Below are 20,077 nucleotides of genomic sequence, written 5' to 3' on the forward strand. Positions count from 1 at the left end.
TCACGATGTTACGCAAATCACACCCAAGTGGGTTTATGTTGAATCTGCACAGGGTGTGTAACGCGATCTTATAATGGCCCTGAAATAAATCTTATGGGGGATGAGTAGCCTCTCACATAATTTATTCATTAAATAAATTGACCAAAGTCTGGTGAATGTGACTCTTTAACAGATGAATGTCGTCATAAAAACTTACCACTACATTTATTTTCTTTATTGACCATGAATTTGTACAAGGAAAAATCATGAGTATAAATGCAAGCCAAACACTTAAATAGGCATCACTTGACAGAGGTGTTGGCAAGAACTTAGTACAAACGATACTCCATGGAATCTAGTGTGCTTCTCTACTACCAGAAGGGAGAGCAATAAGAACAGGTAAAATGTGTAATAATGGTAAACTAATGGGTAATCGGATGCAGAACCACGATGTCACCTAAGGAGGTATACTGTTCACCAGATGCTTCCATTGAGGAACCTCGCTTCGATTTTTGGGCGGCTGAAAAATTAGCTGAAACCCTACAGGCCGGAGCTGCGTGTATTACCGACAGTAGGATGCAAGGTGGGGTACTGATGATAGCTGCTACTGGTGGTCGCCTCCGCTGCATGGAGATGGGTCCCGCCTTAGAGACCGATCGAAGCGCGACCACGAAAAAAAAAAAAGTGTTTGTCTTGGTGGCCGGACAAGTGAAACTGTTATGCAATCACTCTGCAGCAAGGGTGGCAATGTACACGACCGACTCCTGCGGTGGCCAAGAACCAACTCCTCACTCTCCTGCTCAGCGTTCAGAGAGCGACCGCTCTGCTTGTGCCAGAACTCTGCCAATCGTCGCTGATAAACAAAACTTTCGCCAAATATGATCTTACAACATATTCATCTAGACTCCCACTACTGTTCTCCGCCAACCTAGACGCACCATTACTTCCCGCCATTTCCCGACGGTGACAGCAAACATGTGCCGATGTAACAGTCGAGCGGCGTATCATAGCCTCCACCAGGGTTTTGCGCGGTAATCTTTCTGGCGACGGGCGCTATCGGAGTATGATAATTGGAGTGCGACGTGTGGCGTTGTTCTGTCAAGTATCCCGTGGATCTCGGTGACCATTGTCCTGGAACGTATCAGTCAATAGCACAGTCCCATTGTAAAAATAGCGAGCGTCCATCGGTCTGGTCCCTGAGGCCCCACATCAAATGAGAAAGTCACCAGCCCGGGGGAGAACTCTGTCCGCAGTTCCCAGTGACCGGATGTCCTGCCACCTCTTGTTGTTGTGAGCGGTTGGCCTCCTCACAGCCCAAAAGTTCCCACTCATCTCCTACGTGAAGTGAACAGTATTACGATATGCATGTATTCTACTCCCGTCATTGACATGCCGGTACATAGCGTCCGATTACCTACTTTGCATGACAGTGTAATATGGTAGAGAAATGACGCTAATTTGCACGTATGCGAATTCAGATTTTACAGATGCAAGATGGGTTGGTTTGATGGTCCTCAATAATTGTATGACGAGGGCAGAGGGCCCTGCCGTCTTGCGGTATGAAACCTAAGGAGACAAAACTCAACACACCGAACGAGGTGGCGCAGTGGTTAGCACACTGGACTCGCATTCGGGAGGACGACGGTTCAATCCCACGTCCGGCCATCCCGATTTAGGTTTTCCGTGATTTCCCAAATCACTCCAGGCAAATGCCGGGATGGTTCCTTTGAAAGGGCACAGCCAACTTTTTTCCCTGTCCTTCCCTAATCTGATGAGACCGATGACCTCACTGTTTGGTCTCTTTCCCCAAACAACCCAATCCAAAATTCAACAAGTAGTAGCACATCTAGAGAGAGAGAAAAAAACGTGCTGCAGAAAAAAATGGCACTAGCAGGAAGATACCACAAACTTTGACAGAAGCTGAAAATTACAAGCTGATTTCCTCATTTCTACTTGTGACCGCCATGGCTGAATGTCTGCATCACGCATTCAAATGATCAGTGGGGGGTAGGGGGCACGGGAGGACAGCTTTCCCGCATCCAATCTTTCCATCTACAAAGAAAATCTTCACAAACCGAACTTGCATCCTTCTTCGCCAACAGACAGACGTATCAATTCAGCATTAGTTTTAGCAAGTGTACCAATCTCAAAATTATTTCGTCATTCATCAAAAAAGCAAACCGAGACATACGCCCACCCCTCCCGGGTATGCTGAGTCATAGCCTATGTTGATTAGCACTGGGAACAACCTCGATTTTTTGTCATGAATACAATTTAGAATTCTAACCGAAAACATTATCCTGTCTGTCAGTCTACTGGTGTGTAACTGTCCTTTAACGTACCACCTCAGATGTTTTAGTAAACTAAAACGGAGTGTGTGATACTTAAATAGTGCTAACATTGTTTCCGGTCAGTGTACGGACTTTCCACGACTATATGGCTTAAGTTCGAATACAGAATTCTTACGTAGGACTTAATTGAAGCAGTCAAAAACTGATAATTTAGAAGCCGGTAAAGCTGAGTTGTCAGAGGAGTTATTATTGGGTCTGAATTTCAGAGTGGATATTACTGTTACGTGCGTTTATTCAAGCGTGAGAAACAGCTGAAGTTATTGTAACGAGCGTGGGCGTCAATGAGATTTTCAGAAGACATTCCAAACTGCCCGGGAACTGTAAGGTCTGTAACAGTAACGACTAAATTTTGTACTATATGTATTTCGGTGTTCTCGAGAAATATATTCGTTACTAGTTATTTTCATAACTGAAATGTTTTTATCTTACACTTCTTGTGAATGAATGACCACGGTTGTCGACGCAATCACAATTTATTTTATTTCCTGGCTCTTCGAAAAAAAGAAAAAAAAAGAAAAAAGTCACATCGTTGCTTCTTTTGTGGTTCATGATGGTCCTACTGCATAGTGAGAAAATATACTCAGATCCTCGTTCATGCGAACTCGTACGAACAGTAGGAATAATGAGTTGTTGTAAAATAGGACCAATCTCCAACAGTTTAATTTTATAATCGGTCTGAAACACTTTGTAAGAAATGTAGGTAGGTCGAACTGATTGATAACGGAAACATACTGTTCCGTTACCCATCATTCACTCCATCTATTGCTCGCCCACTGTGTAGAGTTCAAGGGATTAGCGAAACGTATCTGGCAGAAAGGAACTGGAGGTTTAAAAATACTGCTGACACTGCCTGAACTGGACACGAACAGCATGCTGGAAAGGAAACGTGGTGAGTGTCAAACTGTAATCGGCACTTCATGTCACTACCGACTAGACTTGCCGAGAATAAGAAACTAGAAGTGTTCGAAAACTACATAATCGGGTCGAACTGCGTTGCGGGTTAAGAAGACATGCGAGTAACCAAACGTTTCAGGCAGCATCTAAATGATTTCACAGCATATTCGTTGCCCAATAATGCACATACATCATATGCAACAGCTGTAACTGGGATATTCCCTTAATAGATAAGTTCGTGAGGAAGTGCAGATTTTCCACAACCGAAGCGTAGTGTGGTATCTGGGGAAGACTTCAATACATGGTAATACACAGGAAAACAAATAATGAGAGAATAATTTGGGGATGAGGACAATTGCAAGGCAGGCTATAAAATGCTGCAGAAAGCACTCCTATCTACCGATCAGCTCCTCGTGCATGTCCATCCACACACTACTTCAGCAATTTATTAATCAAAAGGGTTTATGCGTCATTTGTAAATAGTACTGGCATAGAAACACAGATCCTTATTTCTCTACTATGGGCCGTACTCACCAAAGGATCAGCTTAAGACACCCAGACGGAAGTAAAATGTTCTGCATGAAGGTCTTCGTTTTCCTGGCGATTCTTCTATTCATGAATCGTCTCCTAGCAACGGTTCTGGATAATTCATCGTCGATTGATTGTAGGGGATTTGGCGACCGGCCTACCAGACGGGAGGCCCTAGCCACACGACATTTCATTTCATCGTGTTATTTAGGACAAAGACAAAGCACTATGAAGTAGATGCAGATGGCAGATGTAGAAAACGTGAATCAACCGAAGCTACAATAGTATACATAACAGCTAGTTTTCTGCGCTCTCAAATGACGCTCATTTCAGCAGATATAATTTATTTAGTAAAATTAGTCCACAAGCGATTATTCTGCGTGGCTAATAGCTCGATACCCTTTCTCTCGCCAGTCGTTGTAGCACCAACATCTCATGTCACCTGTAAGTTTTGTGCCAAATTCGATAATATTTGAAGAAAAGCCATGTGTGAGTCATGTAAGTACTGAGGAAATGTCTGCTAATAATAGCCGTCACTCACACAGCATCGTTGCCTCCAGGAAAAGTAAGCCAACTCTTTTCATTATGGCTGGAAAAATACATCTGCTAGCATTTATTGAGTGTTTCTCATGAGTGCAGAATTTCAGTTACATGTTACCAATGATAGGATTCCGGCCCGAGTCATAAAATCTATTTTAGTATTATAATCATAACGAAAGACAGTAAAATTTATTCCAACAAAAATTGTTAGAACTGCTTGAGAACTGATTTACAGAATGAGGAAAGCAGAAAAAGATTTAAAGTGTACAATTGTGCAGTGTTGAAGAAAATTTTGAAATTAATTAAAACAGCCATTAATTTGAAAATAACTTGAATTTTACAGTTCTATTCAATAAATTTAGGAAAAACGTCTAAACTACGTTTGGTATTGCATTGCTTTGTGTGTGACTGAACATATGTACTTGTCTATGTAACAAAAAAGTGGCCCTGCAGGTTAACTTTCTTAATAATTTTTGATTTTGGTTTATTCGGAACTTTCCAGGTTACTTTATTAAGGTTTGTTGTGAGGAAGCAATTTTTCTGTTAATTGGTATTCCATAGTAAAGAGCAAAACTAATACTTCAGTTAACACTAGATTTCACGAAATAGTTCTCGCACGAAGTTTTTAGAGAAGAAACCCAATATACTTATTGAAATTTTGACTTCAAAGATTGTAGTTGTTTTTTACCGAAATATTTGTCCAGCTTGGACTGGTGTCCGTCCCATTACCTTGCAACAACTAGTAACAACTAATTTATCTGACTTAACTAAAACATCCCTAAATTCACATTTTTTTGTAAACTGATTACGGTGTGTCTCGGAGACGAGGAAATAACAATAGCAGGATCACTGTCAAAACCTAGTAAAATACGTAATAATGCAGGAGAGAGCGTGCTAGATAATCGGTTAACCTAAGGGAGAAAAGCCGTTTGGGTCTAGTGCAGCAGGGGATACAACCCGTCGGCTTTGAACAATGACGTCATTCCTTAGTCATAGATCGTAATGTCTTCACTTCGAGGCATAGATAATAAAGCAGTTCTGTGTTCTAATAAGCACTATCATTAAAATAATTGAATGTTAATCTAAAAGCGATCGCTTGATATTCGGTGCATCATTAAATGTGTGATTTAGTTAACTTAATTGTTTGTTTTTTATTCGTCCGGTACTTAATATTTTTCGTAATGATATTGAGGTAATGTGGATTGTGTTTTTTGGCTTTTTTTAAAAAAAATCTCACGAGATAGAATAAACTGATCCTACTTTATTCAGCAATCAAAAAAAAAAAAAAGTAAACTAAAACATAACAGCTTTTGCTGTTATCTTTCCATTTCGTTTTTTTACTGATTGCTTAATAAAGTAGGATCAGTTTATTCTATCTCGTGAGATTTTTTTTAAGCCAAAAAACACTTATCAGCTACTGAAGGCAGCTACAACACTACGAAGAATCGCTTCTCGGCTTCTGACAAGATATTGCTTAATAAAGTAGGATCAGTTTATTCTATCTCGTGAGATTTTTTTTTAAAAAAAGCCAAAAAACACTATTGCTTAATAAAGTAGGATCAGTTTATTCTATCTCGTGAGATTTTTTTTTTAAAAACCCAAAAAACTCTTATTACGTACAGAAGGGAGCTAGAACACTAAGAAGAATCGCTTCTCGGCTTTTGACAAGATATTGCTTAATAAAGTAGGATCAGTTTATTCTATCTCGTGAGATTTTTTTTTTTAAAAGTCAAAAAACACTTATGCTTTTGACAAGATCAATGTTTATCTCTCTCGCATTCCTTTGTTTCTCAACATTCTCCTCAGCTCTTTCATCTCTGTAATACATGCTCTCTGGCGACTTGTGACGTCATTGTTCAAAGCCGACGGGTTGTATCCCCTGCTGCACTAGTCCCAGCCGTTTGCACCATTCATGTGTGAATCGTGCCAACTTTGATTTATGGATTATAGTATTTTAACTGTTTGTGTATCGTATTTTCGGAGGCGGAGATTGAGACCAGCCCAGAATTTGACCAATCGAGCGTGTAAAACCACCTAAAACCCACACGCAGGCTGCCGATCAACTGTCGTTGTCCGGCGTGGAGATTCAATCCAGGTCTGGCTCTGCTTCCTGTCTCGCAGCTAGCGGGTTACGAGCAGGCCAGCTGAACTAAATTCAGTGAAATCAAATGAGCAGAATCAAAGCAATGAGCAAGTGGCACAGGTTTAAGTTCCGGCTGGGAGTGCGAGTGTGATAGTAATCCCCTTCGAAATATGGCGACAGCTGCTGTGTAGCATACCCTGCTGTATACGGTGGGATGGAAGGTGAAAATGTGGTTGAGAGTTAGCGAAGCCAACGAATGTGAATCTGAAATAAAGATTTTGGTAACATACTGGTCTCTAACGTAGTCCCAAGTTCGACGTTTGCTCCATATTCAAACACTCTTAGAGATAACTAAAACAACACAGTAAGTCCATGAAAGTTGTATTAAATAATTGCGATTCCACAGATAGCACTTCGGATATTAAGTACATATACTGTAAATAAATGACGAAAAATGTACGATCTCTTTTGTGTGTGTGTGTGTGGGGGGGGGGGGGGGGAATGTCACCACGTTACTCTTACCCCAGGGTGGCCCGAATCTTCGTTTTAAGAACGGTTGCCCAGCAAGTTCAGAAGTTCTAAACGGTTTTCGCTGATATCATTTCACGTCATTCCATCGTTGGTGATTTCATCATCACTGCCTCTAATTATTTCTTTTCAAATGAGTCTCTTTCAACTTGTGGTAGCGTAAGCTGTCAATCCAGAAAAACCATTCCCTCTTGGTCCTATTCCGGCACACGCCATGGGAAAGCATATGTGGAAACCTCGGTGACAATCTAAGTTTAAATTATGCGTGGAGGTGTGCTTAGACAGTCTAATGGTTAAAGGGACTATCCAAAGAAAACAGGAAATCCGAACTTGAATTCCAGTGTACCAGAAATTTTTTATATTTGCAACAATCTATTAGTTTAGCACCACGACTCTGTTGGGTGTGATGAACCAGTCACCTACCAACTACTTCGTCTTCAGCAGCAGCAGACAACCACCAGAGCTGGGGACCGTACGTAGACGTCATGGCACTTTCGCACTGCTGAATCTCCCTCTGGGTCACTACTTCCTGCTGGTGGTCTGTCTGTAGTGGGACGCATGTCTGAGTATGGGCTGGATGTGGCTTGACCTCTCTGTTGCCCTACACTGGTTCCTGAAGGATTCCATCATAGTTGATCACCACCCAGCATGGGCATATATCTTCAACTTTGGCTGTGCTGGTGGTTATGGTTTGAACACCACCCATCCCAGTGCGGTATGCGTCGACTACTACTTAGGTAAGCTGCTACAATCTGTGTCAACACAATTTGGGGGAAAGCTTCGCTGTCACTACTGCCCATCGCCACTGGCATATGTTGTGCTGGCTCCCAAGCTGGCATTTGCTGACTACAGTGCTTGATGCACAGGCAGTCAGCGGTTACATCAAAGGCCAAAAACCTCCCAGTTGCTGCAATTACGTCTCAGTACTAAAATGAATAAAAGGCTATTGTAAATCGGGATGCTTCCTTAAAAAATCGACAAGCAGTTCCAGTTTCACTGAAACCCATGTCTCGATGAGACAGCTGCACCTTCTTCTGACCTACGAACAGCCGAGTCCTCCACTGCTTTGGGGGTCACATCCGGACCCCAACATTCGTTGCGATATAAACTGTTTCTGTCTGACAATGTTTTGGAAGTGAAATGCAAGCGTTGCACAAAATGCAGTATCATGTGTTCTGGCCTCTACGTATGATGGTCATATATTTGATGTGCAGATAATGTCATCATTCCACATGCAGAACGAAACAAACGTGACTCTGTGTGTAATACACAGATTGTGGGTATGGTCATTTACATTAATAAGGAAGAAAGACAGTTTTATACAGACAAGCACACGTTAATGGTTGGTTAATTTGGGGAAGGACCAAACAGTGAGGTCATTGGTCCCATCGGATTAGGGAAGTATGGGGAAGAAAGTCGGCCATGCCCTTTCAAAGGAACCATCCTGACATTTACCTGAAGCGATTTAGGGAAATCATAGAAAACCTAAAACAGGATGGCTGGACGCGGATTTGAACCGTCGTCCTCCCGAATGTGAGTCCAGTAAGGACACTGAGATGTATTCTGTGCAACAGGGTAAGTACAGTTGTTTATGTGCGAAACATTGGGCGTTACTCAAACTAGGAACAAAAGGAAAAACTGTTCATGTATGGACACATAAATAGCAATGGGCCTAAATATGGAGCACAGCAGCAACCACCGTTCAATATATTTGTGGCATTATATCCTTTGTTTCTTGTCTGAAACAAGTATCAGTCAACTTGGTAAGTTACCAAGATCAGGCACATGTCGGTATAGTGTTTTTTTCCTTGTGCCCATGCCACCAGCAGAGGGTGCAGGGTCATGTGTAAGGAAAAGACCTCACAGCCATGGAGGCTGCTGTGAGCAGTGTGGCACTGTACTAGCCCTCAGCTGACAGGCATCACTCAGTGTGTGCACTTTGCAGGTGCATTTTCTGCTCCAGTGCTCATGTGGAAATTGTTTGTGAAAATTGTTTATAAATAATAATAATAATAATAATAACAATAATAGTTCGCACAGCTTCATCACTCCAAAATTAGTCAGGACTAATACAAACAGGAGCAAGGGATTTGCTGTCCAATAGGAAGAGGTGGGACAATTTTGGGTGTTTTAATTAGTAGAAGTAGACAATCTCCAACATAGTACTAGATATAAAACATTGATTCAAATTCTTGACATTTCAGATGTCATTGATGTTCTTATATTCAACAGTTTCTCATTGTATTTTACCATTTTGAGTTCTAAGTAGCACAAGTGAGCTACATCCACAATACTGGATGCATGGGAGGATGACCATAAGAGGTGAGGGTAAGGGATTGGGTTGAACCCTCACAACACAGATTATCATATGATCTTGATCTGTTCTGGAAACAATGCTGCTCCACTACTAACTACATAAGGAAACTCGGTGATGCCTGCATGAGAACTGCCTGCTGAGGTTAGAGTTGCTCAGAAAATGCTGCTTCCCTACAAAGTGTATTGCGTGTTCAAAGCAGTTAGTCGGTATGGCATACAACTCTTTGCATGCATGAAATCCTCAAAACTGCGACTTGAATAAACGAACGAGTTTGATCTTCAAGGATGAATCTCTCATCAGATGGCAGAATAATCCATGTTATAACGACTGTTTGGTAGAAATAAGGGAGCAGCAGCCGTTACACTCATTTGCACATTATGAGACGATTATGGTTTGTTATGACAGTAAGTGCAATGTTCGTGGGATGCATTGCTGGAAGAGTGTAAAGAGCTTAGCACCTTCATTTGTGAATTAAGAAATGATGTTAACGCACTGAGACACAGTCATAAAATACTGCTGTCAACTCTGTGAGCTTTCTGTTGATTCATATGCCCTGTTCATGAGTGACAGCGCCTGTACACATTACGATGGTCTGCTGCATAAACTTATGATGGGTGAAGATATTTACCATACGAACTGGCCAACTTTCTCTCCAGATCTGAATCCTAAGAACATGCATTAGATGCATTCCAGTGATGAATACCAATCTGTCATCCATCACCAAAGGTTTTCTCCTGCCCCTCGCTCAAATGTTTTTCAAGAATAGGATTCACTGCCCAAACATGTCTTGTACCACCTCTGGAGGGCATGTTGCAATTCTGCGAAGTGTGTGTGGCAATTGGAGGTGAACATAGTGTGTGTGGCAATTGGAGGAAAACATATGCAGTTTTAACTGTACCGTTATGGGAGAGAATAATTGGATATGCAACTTTTCTAAGTTTGTATCTTTCGTTTTGTGACATTTTTGATTAGGTGATTTAGATAATAATGAATTTGAAACGTTTTGCGATAAAATTTTACCTTATTCTGTACTCTTTCCACAATTCTGTTGACTATGCATAACCTTTGGGTACAGGGGTTTGGAAATATCACAGCAGTCAATGGGAACAACATTAGTAAGTTTCTCTAACATTTTTAAATCAGCCAAATCAAAACAGAAAGACCTGTTACTCCATTCTTCAGTAATAATAGGCTATGAATGTCGCTTCAAGCTACGAGCACATTCAAATGGTCAATATGACATATTTAATCTGTTTCAAACAGCTGTCTCACAGAAAAAGTTGAAAATGGAGCTTATGTTTGCAAGATTATTTACCTCTTATTGTACCTACTAGTGTAGCCAAAGTAGATAATATATCTTTTTTAGTGACATTAATCTTGGAGACAGCCCAAAGAATCCTGATGGATAAATTATGTTTGACTGTCAGGGAAGACGGGAGATGGTTCAAAAATGGCTCTGAGCACTATAGGACTAAACATCGATGGTCATCAGTTCCCTAGAACTTAGAACTACTTAAACCTAACTAACCTAAGGACATCACACCATACCCAGGAAGGGAGATGGCAAACAGTTCTTAATCACTCGACCATTGGTTAGACTTCATCAACATTTACATCTACATGGGTACTCTGCAAATCACATTTAAGTGCCTGGCAGTATTAAATACCAATCCACTCTGAAATGCTTTGTGGGATGAGAGCTGTAATACACTGTTGTCGGTAATCCATCCGTCAGATGGGGACATTAGACTCAGTAGTCCCCTAATTGCTATTTTGGGGGCTGGCACTAGGTTTCACTCTGTTGTTGTTGTTGTTGTGGTCTTCATTACTGAGACTGGTTTGATGCAGCTCTCCATGCTACTCTATCCTGTGCAAGCTTCTTCATCTCCCAGTACCTACTGCAACCTACATCCTTCTGAATCTGCTTAGTGTATTCATCTCTTGGTCTCCCTCTACGATTTTTATCCTCCACACTGCCCTCCACTGCTAAATTTCTGATCCCCTGATGCCTCAGAACATGTCCTACCAACCGATCCCTTCTTCTAGTCAAGTTGTGCCACAAACTCCTCTTCTCCCCAATTCTATTCAGTACTTCGTCATTAGTTATGTGATCTACCCATCTAATCTTCAGCATTCTCCTGCAGCACCACATTTCGAAAGCTTCTATTCTCTTCTTGTCCAGACTATTTATCGTCCATGTTTCACTTCCATACATGGCTACACTCCATACAAATACTTTCAGAAATGGCTTCCTGACACTTAAATCTATACTCGATGTTAACAAATTTCTCTTCTTCAGAAACGCTTTCCTTGCCATTGCCAGTCTACATTTTATATCCTCTCTACTTCGACCATCATCAGTTATTTTGCTCCCCAAATAGCAAAACTCCTTTACTACTTTAAGCGTCTCATTTCCTAATCTAAATCCCTCAGCAGCACCCGACTTAATTCGACTACATTCCATTATCCTCGTTTTGCTTTTGTTGATGTTCATCTTATACCCTCCTTTCAAGACACTGTCCATTCCGTTCAACTGTTCTTCCAAGTCCTTTGCTGTCTCTGACAGAATTACAATGTCATCGGCGAACCTCAAAGTTTTTATTTCTTCTCCATGGATGTTAATACCTACTCCGAATTTTTCTTTTGTTTCCTTTACTGCTTGCTCAATATACAGACTGAATAACATCGGGGAGAGGCTACAACACTGTCTCACTCCCTTCCCAACCACTGCTTCCCTTTCATGTCCCTCGACTCTTATAACTGGCATCTGGTTTCTGTAGAAATTGTAAATAGACTTTCGCTCCCTGTATTTTACCCCTGCTACCTTTAGAATTTGAAAGAGTATTCCAGTCAACATTGTCAAAAGCTTTCTCTAAGTCTACAAATGCTAGAAACGTAGGTTTGCCTTTCCTTAATCTTTCTTCTAAGATAAGGCGTAAGGTCAGTATAGCCTCAAGTGTTCCAACATTTCTACGGAATCCAAACTGATCTTCGCCGAGGTCGACTTCTACCAGTTTTTCCATTCGTCTGCAAAGAATTCGCGTTAGTATTTTGCAGCCGTGACTTATTAAACTGATAGTTCTGTAATTTTTCACATCTGTCAACACCTGCTTTCTTTGGGATTGGAATTATTATATTCTTCTTGATGTCTGAGGGTGTTTCGCCTGTCTCATAGATCTTGCTCACCAGATGGTAGAGTTTTGTCAGGACTGGCTCTCCCAAGGCTGTCAGTAGTTCTAATGGAATGTTGTCTACCCCCGGGGCCTTGTTTCGACTCAGGTCTTTCAGTGCTCTGTCAAACTCTTCACGCAGTATCATATCTCCGATTTCGTCTTCATCCACATTCTCTTCCATTTCTATAACAATGTCCTCAAGTACATCGGCCTTGTATAGACCCTCTATATACTCCTTCCACCTTCCTGCTTTCCCTTCTGTGCTTAGAACTGGGTTTCCATCGGAGCTCTTGATATTCATGCAAGTGGTTCTCTTTTCTCCAAAGGTCTCTTTAATTTTCCTGTAGGCAGTATCTAGCACGACTATGAGGATGCAAATCAGGTTTGCTTTAAATGCACGCTGTAACGGTCGTGAGCGTTCGTTACCTTTGAGATTAGACGTGATGATTTGATGTTAGTCAAGAATTCCTTTAAGGCAAAGGAGACGCCATTGTCAACACCTCAGTGAGTCCGAACGATACCCTGTAATAGCGCTACGAGAGGCTGAATGTTCCTACTGAGATACTATAGAAAAACTTGGCAGGTGTACAGCCACTCTACATGAGCTGCATCAAACCAGTCTCAGGACTGAAGACAACAACAACAAGTCTACAAATGCTAGAAACGTATGTTTGCCTGTCCTTAATCTTTCTTCTAAGCTCCTCTAGCTTCACACAATACCACCAACATGAATGTGAGACTGCACATCCACATACTGCATTCACACACATAAGACAAGTACACTCGAGATACATGACACGGAAGCCATACAAGAGGCAATAATTAGAAAAGGCTTGCACTAGGCGATGAACTGCTAGAGTTGTTCCTACCTCTCAATAAGTGTCAATATCCTCTTCGAGCACTCTGTACAAACTATTCAGCCCAACAGTTGTTTTCATTGGCCCAAAAACTTTGCTCCCTACGTCTACTACTGTTTGTATTAGAAATTCTGTGCGGTTGTGAGAGGTAAGGGTGACAGGTGAGGCGACAGGCAAGTACATATACTGACCTTGAGCACTTTAACGACGTCGGGCGGGAACTGCATAAGCGAGGTGCTGGTGACGCGGCGGTAGATGCGGTCGACGAAGATGCCGGCGCGGATGGCGTGCGCCACCGACCGGAACTTGGGCTTCTCGTCGGCCTTGCGCCTCGTTGTGGCGAGCTGGCGCGTGAAGGTGGACGCCAGCCACTCGCGCACCTCGGGCGGCACCGCGTCTGGCTGCACCTCCGACAGCTCGTCGTCCTCGTCCGCCAGCCGCCTGCAACGGCGCCACGAGCGTGTCAAGCCGACGAACCCAGCAACGCGCGCCCAGCCCCGGCCCCCTCACACCTCACTGGTATCTCCGCCTCCATAATGTACGTCGACTATCACTTCGCAGCAAGTTTCCAAATTTCTCCTTCCACATTGTTCCAAGAAGGTTACTTCGCTTTCCTCAGTTATTTTTCATACACAATGTCGTGCTTACATTTATACAGGATGTTACAAAAAGGTACGGCCAAACTTTCAGGAAACATTTCTCACACACAAATAAAGAAAGGATGTTATGTGGACATGTGTCCGGAAACGCTTAATTTCCATGTTAGAGCTCATTTTAGTTTCGTCAGTATGTACTGTACTTCCTCGGTTCACCGCCAGTTGGCCCAATTGAAGGAAGGTAATGTTGACTTCGGTGCTTGTGTTGACGTGCGACTCATTGCTCTACAGTACTAGCATCAAGCACATCAGTATGTAGCATCAACAGGTTAGTGTTCATCAAGAACGTGGTTTTGCAGTCAGTGCAATGTTTACAAATGCGGAGTTGGCAGATGCCCATTTGATGTATGGATTAGCACGGGGCAATAGCCGTGGCGCGGTACGTTTGTATCGAGACAGATTTCCAGAATGAAGGTGTCCGGACAGGAAGACGTTCGAAGCAATTGATCGGCGTCTTAGGGAGCACGGAACGTTCCAGCCTATGACTCGCGACTAGGGAAGACCTAGAACGACGAGGACACCTGCAATGGACGAGGCAATTCTTCGTGTAGTTGACGATAACCATAATGTCAGCGTCAGAGAAGTTGCTGCTGTACAAGGTAACGTTGACCACGTCACTGTATGGAGAGTGCTACGGGAGAACCAGTTGTTTCCGTACCATGTACAGCGTGTGCAGGCACTATCAGCAGCTGATTGGCTTCCACGGGTACACTTCTGCGAATGGTTCATCCAACAATGTGTCAATCCTCATTTCAATGCAAATGTTCTCTTTACGGATGAGGCTTCATTCCAACGTGATCAAATTGTAAATTTTCACAGTCAACATTTGTGGGCTGACGAGAATCCGCACGCCAATTGTGCAATCACGTCATCAACACAGATTTTCTGTGAACGTTTGGGCAGGCATTGATGGTGATGTCTTGATTGGGCCCCATGTCCTTCCACCTACGCTCAATGGAGCACGTTATCATAATTTCATACGGGATACTCTACCTGTGCTGCTAGAACATGTGCCTTTACAAGTACGACACAACATGTGGTTCATGCACGCCGGAGCTCCTGCACATTTCAGTCGAAGTGTTCGTACGCTTCTCAACAACAGATTCGGTGACCGATGGATTGGTAGAGGCGGACCAATTCCATGGCCTCCACGCTCTCCTGACCTCAACCCTCTTGACTTTAATTTATGGGGGCATTTGAAAGCTCTTGTCTACGCAACCCCGGTACCAAATGTAGAGACTCTTCGTGCTCGTAGTGTGGTCGCCTGTGATACAACACGCCATTCTTCAGGGCTGCATCAGCGCATCAGGAATTCCATGCGACTGAGGGTGGATGCATATATCCTCGCTAACGGAGGACATTTTGAACATTTCCTGTGACAAAGTGTTTGAAGTCACGCTGGTACGTTCAGTTGCTGTGTGTTTCCATTCAATGATTAATGTGATTTGAAGAGAAGTAATAAAATGAGCTCTAACATGGAAAGTAAGCGTTTCCGGACACATGTCCACATAACAGATTTTCTTTCCTTGTGTGTGAGGAATGTTTCCTGAAAGTTTGGCCGTACCTTTTTGTAACACCCTGTATACATTTACTGGCTCTGCACTCGCTGCTTCACCTGTATAGGCTATGGTCTGCACAGATTTTCTTGTTTTTCTTTAATCGAATTTTTATGTTGTTCACAAATTGCAATTCCTTCTAAACTTTTCACGCCAATTGAGACCAAAACCATGGTATTTTCCAATGAGCGATTCTGACAGGTGGCGTCCTCTAAGTGTTCGTGAACGTGTTCTTGTGGCGATATTTCCATTGGAACTTTCATGCCCTAACATGCATTTCTTTATATCTAACCGAGAAATGCAGTTATCTATTTACACGGATTTAACTTCTAAAATTTTTTAATATAACGAAATATTTTCTTAAAAGTTTTCATCCCCTATTTCACCCTCTTTGCGGTTGAATTTCAAGGAACAGTGAAACATATTTTTACTATACGGAGAATCCAAACACAAATTTTAATGGATTCAGCTTGGAAAATGCTTTCATAATAAAATAATTTCATAATACTTGTCATCTCCTATTTCTCTCCCTTGCGTGATTGAATTTCCGAAATAGTGTCACATGTATCTTTTTATTTCCAATTGGGAAGTCAAATTCAAATTTTCATAGATTTAACTTTAAAAATGAAATAATTTCATTAAACATTAATCCACTATATCACCCACTTAGAAGTTGAATTTCCGAAAACAATGAAAATGTATTTTTTATTTGTACCCAAGAAGTCCAGTGTCCATAGATGCAGCTTTAAAAAGACTTTACTTCTTTAATAATGTTCCATTTTTTAAAGAAAATTTTAACACACTGTTTCACCTCCGTAGCTATTAAATTTCCAAAGTTGCTGAAATACGTATTACTTTATTTTTGAACGAAGACTCAAATACCAATATTCATAGATCTTGCTTCAAAACTGCCGTAATAACGACATATTTTCAAAAAACTTTTCATCTCCTATTTCACTCCCTTAGGGGTGCACTTTAAAAATCTCTTCTTAGACGACGCCTACAATATAAAATTAACACATTCTCCAAATTTCAAATTTCTATCCTTAGTGGTTTGAGTTGGCGGTGATGAGTCAGTCAGGACTGTGTAATTTTTTGAATGATTTTGTGATGCCTTCAACAACCATTCTGTTTATTTCATGCACGATTGTACAATTCCGACGTGAGGCCATTTTAAAGTATGTACATTTGACACATTATTAACCCTTGTGATTCTGACATAGGAACAAATCGTATCTATAGACATACTAGATGCATTACAATTTACTTTATGGATGATTCTTTAGCAATATATTATGCCATGTACATCCTTGTTCCTATGACTGTATGTAATGGTCATAAAAGAAATTAGAAAGGTTTTTCGCTATTTTAAGAGCACGTTACTTTCGATTAGTTGTTGCAAAGCTTTTATACATAATGTCGATGTTTTCACGTACTTAACAACAGGAAGATTATAACTGTTTTACAGAAATTCGTTGATTAACCAATTTGTCTTTCTTCTCAATTATATCTTATTATCATTCATCATTGATGTAAATATGTCTGTATGTAATTTCTCTGAAGTAAGTTCTAATATTTGTTCTCTTATTGTGGGAATACGTCATTTTTGAAAAGTTGTTACAAAGATCTTATATACAAAATCGATCACTGTACTTTAATCAAGCAGTGAGGTAAACTATGAGAATCGAGTAAAAACTGCTTTATGGTTATTTGATCTTTCACGATACAGTCATATTTATTAATGAGTGTAGCGATAATTTTACATTCTGTGGTTCCGTAGTGCATTGTCGTAGAACTGGTAAAACGTTATCTAGGAATTTCTCACTCTGCGTTGATCTTTTTACTCATTTGAAGCTCTGTCTGACTGGTCGCTTAGATGGATGAACCTTCAATTTTCTACATGTAGTGTATTCTTTCTCATATGCATAATATTCCTTAAGGAGTATGTTGCGTTTTATAATGACAGCATGTGCTGGGCTATTAACTATGAAAATAACAGGGCTAACTGGGATTTGTCCTTTATGTGTCTTGGGCTCGGCATACAATGATGATGCTGTTGGATTCATCATTATGGAATCTCTTATGACTTTTTCTGTGAATATAAAGTTGCATCCTTTTAGTGCTTTCTTTAACTGTGCATTAAATTTGTTGACTGGGTCCCAGTCGACGCTTTTAGTATTATTTTGATCGAAAAATTCCAGTACTTTTCAAAAAATGGTTCAAATGGTTCTGAGCACTATGGGACTTAACATCTGTGGTCATCAGTCCCCTAGAACTTAGAACTACTTATACCTAACTAACCTAAGGACATCACACACATCCATGCCCGAGGCAGGATTCGAACCTGCGACCGTAGCAGTCGCGCGGTTCTAGTACTTTTCTTTTGTAATTGTATGTCAGAGGAATTCTGACATATTCGTCAATGTATTTCCTTTTTCTGATTCTTTACTAATTGTATTATGTTCTCCAAGCTTGTTATTAATCTGACGTATGATACTACTGTCCTCTGCTCTTATATTGGTGCTACTTTTTTGTATTATTTTTGCAATTTTGCAAGTAGTGTTGGTTTACTCATGAGGTGGCAACTGGGCCATACAAAGCGCTACTGTACTGTTTGCAATAATATTTTTAATAATATTTTTAATCAATGAGGCTGTCTCTGTTATCTTAAATCAGTTCTATGAACTAAATTAGGTATATTTCAATGTTTCCTTTAGTCCGAAGTTTGGTGCAGCTCACCACGCTATTCGTCCTGTGCATGCTCTTCGTAACTGCTGCAACCTAAATGTCTTTGAACCTGCTTAATGTATTCAAACATTGGCCTCTCTGTATAGTCTTTGCCATCCCACACTTTCTTTGATTACCAAATTAACGATTCCATGTTACCTTAGGGTGCGTCCTATCAATCGATCCCTTTATTTAACACAAATTGTGCCCCTAGACTTCTTTTTTCCTCAATTAGGTTTAGTTTCTCTTCATTATTTATTTAATCTACTTATCTGATTTTGAGCTCGTTCTTCCATAGCACCAAATTTTAAAAGTTTCTATTGTTGTTTTGCCGGCTGCTGTGACCGAGTGGTTCTAGGCGCTTCAGTCTGGAACCACGCGACCTCTACGTCGCAGGTTCGAATCCTGCCTCGGGCATGGATGTGTGTGATGTCCTTAGGTTAGTTAGGTTTAAGCAGTTCTAGTTCTAGGGGACTGATTACCTCAGATGTTAAGTCCCATAGTGCTCAGAGACAATCTTTCCATTGTTTCCTTGTCTGAACTGTTTGCCGTCCGCGTTTTACTTTCGTACAAGGCTACACTCAAGAAACATCGTAAGTTATTTTGCTTGGTACGCGCAGACTATTAGTCCTACAGAAGACAAGAAACAGGACCTTTTAGTAGGAAATCTAATATAGTTAAATTTCGTACTGGGATACGTTTTCGCTAGAGGCCGTAGTTTTCGAGTTATTCAAGAAAAACGTACCTGTGGCCTCCAGCGAAAACGTATCCCAGTACGAAATTTAACTGTATTAAATTTCCTACAAAAAGGTCCTGCTCATTTCTTTCTACAGATCTAATAGTTCGCTCATATTGTGCGAGAGAGTTTGAAAATCTCGCATGTTGTTTGAGGAGGCCACCTATAACACTACTGGTTGCATAGAACGTAGGTATAGGGGTAACTGAAGCACCCTCGATCTGAAGAAGATGCTTTTATAAACGTTCAAATCATGGTAAAGAGGTTTTGATAAAGATTCCATATTTCCAAGTGGGTTATTTTGTATAAATTGCTGCAAATTATCAACAATAATTTTTCTTTTTACAAATCAGTTTGTTGATAATTTATACCTTCCTTTACTCTGAGCGTGCTTTACTCAACCGTCAATACAGTTCGACGAAGGCGTCCGAAGTCCTCTTCCGTTCAAGAAACGTATGATGATGTGGAGCAGATAACTACTGCATAGAGGATAAATCGCATATAACTTCAGCTTTTACTTTGTGATCCGTTCAAGATATGGGAACAAAGTTTCTCGGAATATAATAGGGCGCAAAGGAGCACGTATTTGTGTTGCACATTTAATCCACTTAACTTTTGTATCAGCCGTGATATTGAAGCAAAACCGTTCTTTTAGTGGAACGATACAGTTTTTTAACGACATTCGAAAGTTGGTGAAAGACGAGTAAGTGATGTAACAGGCATTAATGTCGGAATTGAAAGTTTTTGCAAAAGCATTCGAGAGATAGGATAAAATTAAAAGCAAGGCAGCCGCTAGTACTGGCTATTGCGCGTAAACACCGCCAGTTTTTATACCTTGTCGACATCGAAAACGATTTTACTAAAATGTTACTGGATAATTATTCGTCATGGATAACCTCACCCACCTGAGAAAAACATAAGATTCAACTAACATAGTCTACTGTGTGAATGAGGTAAGACATGAACATTGATGGAGGAACGTATCATAGCCCTGTGATACAGCTGAGTTTGCACCTATGTTGCATTCTGTCTGTCAAAAAGCTCTTAAAACAGTCGCAAATCTACCTTGGTAAGCCATATTAATGCATTTATTTTAGTAGACCTTCGCTGCCGAAATGGATCAAAAACTTTATTGAAAATTTACAAATACTG

General features: G+C 41.0%; 1 protein-coding gene across 1 annotated transcript in view; it reads right to left on the reverse strand.

Annotated features, from left to right (window-relative positions):
• The window catches only part of LOC126260462 (dual specificity calcium/calmodulin-dependent 3',5'-cyclic nucleotide phosphodiesterase 1-like), a 620,495-nt gene that overhangs the window by 209,980 nt on the left and 390,438 nt on the right, over positions 1-20,077 (reverse strand). Inside the window, exon 6 of the mRNA XM_049957791.1 lies at positions 13,442-13,691. Within this exon, the coding sequence (XP_049813748.1) occupies positions 13,442-13,691 (250 nt within the window). The remainder of the gene's footprint in view (positions 1-13,441; positions 13,692-20,077) is intronic.

This window comes from Schistocerca nitens, chromosome 5, assembly GCF_023898315.1.
Source record: "Schistocerca nitens isolate TAMUIC-IGC-003100 chromosome 5, iqSchNite1.1, whole genome shotgun sequence".
Taxonomy (NCBI): Eukaryota; Metazoa; Arthropoda; class Insecta; order Orthoptera; family Acrididae; genus Schistocerca; species Schistocerca nitens.